Source organism: Myotis lucifugus, unplaced genomic scaffold, assembly GCF_000147115.1.
Source record: "Myotis lucifugus unplaced genomic scaffold, Myoluc2.0 scaffold_639, whole genome shotgun sequence".
NCBI classification, from domain to species: Eukaryota; Metazoa; Chordata; class Mammalia; order Chiroptera; family Vespertilionidae; genus Myotis; species Myotis lucifugus.
This window is the reverse complement of record NW_005871687.1, coordinates 377,045-381,150: the sequence shown is the minus strand read 5'-3', so window position 1 is coordinate 381,150 and position 4,106 is coordinate 377,045. Positions and strand designations below refer to the sequence as shown.

Below are 4,106 nucleotides of genomic sequence, written 5' to 3'. Positions count from 1 at the left end.
CGAACCATGACCTCCTGGTTCATAAGTTGATGCTAAACCACTAAGCCATGCTGGCGGGCTCCCCATGCATTCTTTATCCAGATTTCCAAAATATTAACATCTGCACGTTTTGTTATTCACATTGCTTTATCATTCTTTCTCGATATATATAGACAGTACATATACATATATACAAATTACACACATATACACATTTATATTTCTGAACCATTTGAGAGTAAGTTATACATTTGATGCCTTACCCTCCAGTATTCAGTATCTATTTCCTAAAATCAAGGACATTCTCTTACAAAACCTCAGTGCAATGATCAAAATCAGGAAATAATAATAAAATACTATTACCTAATCTATTTAAATCTCATCAGTTGTCCTATTAATGTCCTTTATTGCAAAAGAAAAAACTTTTTCTGCCGGTCCAGCATCATTTATTGCATTTTGTCATCACTTATCTTTGGTCTCCTTTAATTTGGAGCAGTTTCTCAGTCTTTAATGACTTCAACATTTCCGAAGGATACAGGCCAGTTATTTTGTAGAATGTTTCTCAACTTGAATTTGTCCGATGCTTCCTCACGATTAGATTAGATTGTGCGTTTTGGGCAAGAATATCATAGAAGTGAAGTTGGTCCTTCTAGGTGTCATGTCAGGGGCACACTGCTTTGTCCCACGACTGGTGCTCTTTCCCCTGGTCATGAATAAGTATCTTAGAGGCGATGCTTGGAGATTATGAATGTATTCTGTTTAACATCCATTCATGATTCTTACCTGAATCAATGATTACTTTGATGGTTTGGCAAAGACATTTTTTATTCCACTGATAAAATGGACGAGGAGGCGTGATTTGGTATTAGTTTAAGCACACAGATGTTTCCAGAGAATGAGTTCCAGCTGGGAGCTTAAGGTAGTTTAACCTTGCTCACACTCACTGGATTTGGGTGAAAGAGAGCAGGCTACTTGTCTATATTAGAAACAAAAATAAAGAAAATCCAAAAAACTTTGCCCCAAACTATTGACCCAGTCGGAGTGTCAAGCTCTGACTTCTGCAAATTGCATCTCCAGTCTCCAGGAAGGAGGAGGTTTCCTTTCTAACTCTGGCTCCATTCCCGCTTCAGGCCCTGGGCAGAGTCCTTGCGTAAGCTGCTGATGCGGTCACTGGCTGCTGGGGAGAGAAAGGCAGAGATTTCCCAGTTAAGGAGCTGGCTGTGTTTCCTTCATAATAAAAAATAAACCCACCCCTAGCTGGTTTGGCTCAATGGATAGAGCGTCGGCCTACGGATTGAAGGGTCCCGGGTTCGATTCCAATCAAGGGCACATGCCCAGGTTGCAGGCTCAATCCCCCAGTGGGGGGCCTGCAGGAGGCAGCCAATCAATGATTCTCTCTCATTATTGATGTTTCTCTCTCTCTCTCCCTCTCCCTTCCTCTCAGAAATCAATAAAACAAACAAACAAACAAAAACACCCAGATTCTTTAGAAACTTTGATTTTTCAACCTGAATAGGGCTTTTCAACTTTGACTGGGCCTGTGGATCCTCTGTGACTCTCTGAATTAGTTTGGTTTAGTGTAGGAGTGATTGCAAGGGGAATATTTAACCCCCAGAGACTACCCACGGAATCAGAGGGTGTGCAGGACTGGATCTTGACAATATTTGATTAGGTGTCTTCCATTTGTGCCCCTGCTGTTCCTACCTCTACTTGAAAGGACTAAGAAAACTCTTCTTCATATAGGTTTTCCTCCCCAAAATTTCAAAGTACACAGTGAGTTGTGAGTGTTGGTGCTTCCTTCTGCTGATAGAAATGTGACAGGCCCTCCCACCATTCCATGAAGGTCACCCCATTTTTTACCCTTGCCTGAGGCCTGACTCATGGTGTACCTGTGTGTAGGACCAAGCACACCCCCTACCTGACAGGCTGTCACTTGCCATCTGTTCCTCCTACCGCTGCCAGATCAAGGAATGTCACAGTCACAGCCATGTGGACACAGCCCAGCCTGTCCAGCATGTCCTAAGGAGATCACGAGGGAAGGCTGCGGGGATGGTGGGGTCCCTGGGCTAATCCTGCCCCCGTCTCGTTACAGCTGCCCTACGAGAAGGCCTGCAAGAATAAGCTGTTTTGTGTTGCTGAGTTACAGCTGGCCACCACCTCTCCGTGAGTCGGATCCAGTCATCACAGTTTCTGTAGTAAACTTCCTCCTGACTTACCTGAACCGACCATTCCCTCTCCTTCCCCTCATGGCCCACAAAGGGCCTTGCATTTATTATCTCATTGCTTCCCCAGCCATCCCATAAGGGAGGCAACACAGAGATCTGCTTTCCCATTTTACAGATTAGAGAACAGACTCAGTAGTTGGGAGCCTGCGTGGGGTCACAGGGGTCACCTCGTAGACTTGAACCCAGGTCTCCGACATCCTGGGAAATGCTATTTTCATAGGCCGGTGTCAGTTAGAGGCAACCTCTTCCCCGACTCACCTCTTACTCAAATTACTTAATTCAGTAAGTGTTTATGGAGCGTCTACTCTGTGCCAAGCACTCCAGGTGCTGCAGATACAGCAGCAAACAACACAGACAAAGAGCCCTGCCTTCCTGCTGCTTTTAGGGGGGAGAAGACAACAAATAAGTAAATATTATGTTGTCAAGATGTACTATGAAAATAAGGAAGGGAAGGTGGGAGGGAGTATGGGGTGGAGATGGGGTGGCAGTTTTAAACGGAGTGGTCAGGCAAGGGCTCGCTGAGCAGGCTTTTTGGTACACACAGGAGGTCGAGGAATGACTATGTGGGTATTGGAAGGAAGAGCAAGTGCCAATGCCCTGGATGGGAGGAATGGCCAGGACCTAGCAGTGGTTGCAGTAGCATGAGGGGAGAGAGGCAATGTGTGGGCAGGGGACGGTCACCTGGGGCCGCACAGGCCTTCTTCCATGGGGCTGTTACTGGGAGCTGGGAAGCCAGAGGAATGCATGATCTTTCATTTGTCACTGGGTCATTCTTGCTGCTGTGTTGAGAACAGACTATAGGAGCAAAGGTGGAAGCAGGGAGCTAGCAAGGAGCTCTTACAATAACTCAGGGGAGAAGGGATGGTGCCTTGGGCCAGGGTGGTAGCAGTGAAGGTGTTATGTTCTGAAGTTAAAGCCCATAGGATTTGATGACATAGTGGAGGTGGGGAGGGAGGGAAAGAGAGGGGTCTAAGAAATCTTCCAAGGTTTCAGCCTGAGCATCTAGAACTGTGCTGTCCAATTTAAATTTAAATTAAATAAAATTAAAATTTTAGCCCCTCAGTTGTACTGTGCACATTTCAGGTGCTCAGTGCCCACGTATGGCTAATGATACTGCACAGCACAGCAATAACCACTTCCATGACCGCAGCAGTTCTAGGACGGCAGTGATGCCAAGAACTGAACTGGGGAAGCCTTTGGAAGAATAACTTTGGAAGGCAGGGTGGGGAGGAAGAGAGCACGAGTTTGGTTTGGGACGTATGGTGGTCTTAAGTGCCCTCCCAGCTACCAGTGCTGCGTGTATAACATGGTACCGATGGCCAGTGCTTCTAGACGTTTGCAAGACTTGTGTTTCAGATGTGCATGGCTTAGCGCTGCCCATCTCAATCGATAAGGATCCAATTCAAGACGTTTGAGTGCTTTGAAATCCAGCCTAATAAGCAGACACAGCTGCTTCCAAGAGGGAATTAAGCAAACCAAGCACTGCCCTCTTAGCCAATGTGTGTGAACTAGAGACATAGCACACACAGCTGGCCCTACATCACCCCCTAGTGTACATACATAGCAAGCAGCCTCTTTGTTTTTCAAAAGTATTATTAAGCCTAATCTTTAGCATCCAAACACTTCAGTGGTTTTTGACCTTGTGGACATAGATCACCCAAAGAATCTAAGGCAGTCGTCAGCAAACTGCGGCTCGCGGGCCACATGCGGCTCTTTGGCCCCTTGAGTGTGGCTCTTCCACAAAATACCGACTTCTGCACATGGGCCACGAAGTTTCAATTGCACTGTACGTGCGCGCCCGCACGTGGTATTTTGTGGAAGAGCCACACTCAAGGGGCCAAAGAACCACATGTAGCTTCGAGCCGCAGTTTGCCGACCACTGTTAGGGCATGTGCTGGATGT

The 4,106-nt window shown here is 46.5% G+C and overlaps 1 protein-coding gene across 1 annotated transcript in view; it reads left to right on the top strand.

Moving 5' to 3' along the window:
- The window catches only part of ITGAE (integrin subunit alpha E), a gene marked incomplete at its 5' end in the record, with an annotated part of 32,755 nt that overhangs the window by 11,908 nt on the left and 16,741 nt on the right, over positions 1 to 4,106 (top strand). Inside the window, one exon of the mRNA XM_006105146.3 lies at positions 2,072 to 2,142. Coding sequence (XP_006105208.1) covers positions 2,072 to 2,142 — 71 coding nt within the window. The remainder of the gene's footprint in view (positions 1 to 2,071; positions 2,143 to 4,106) is intronic.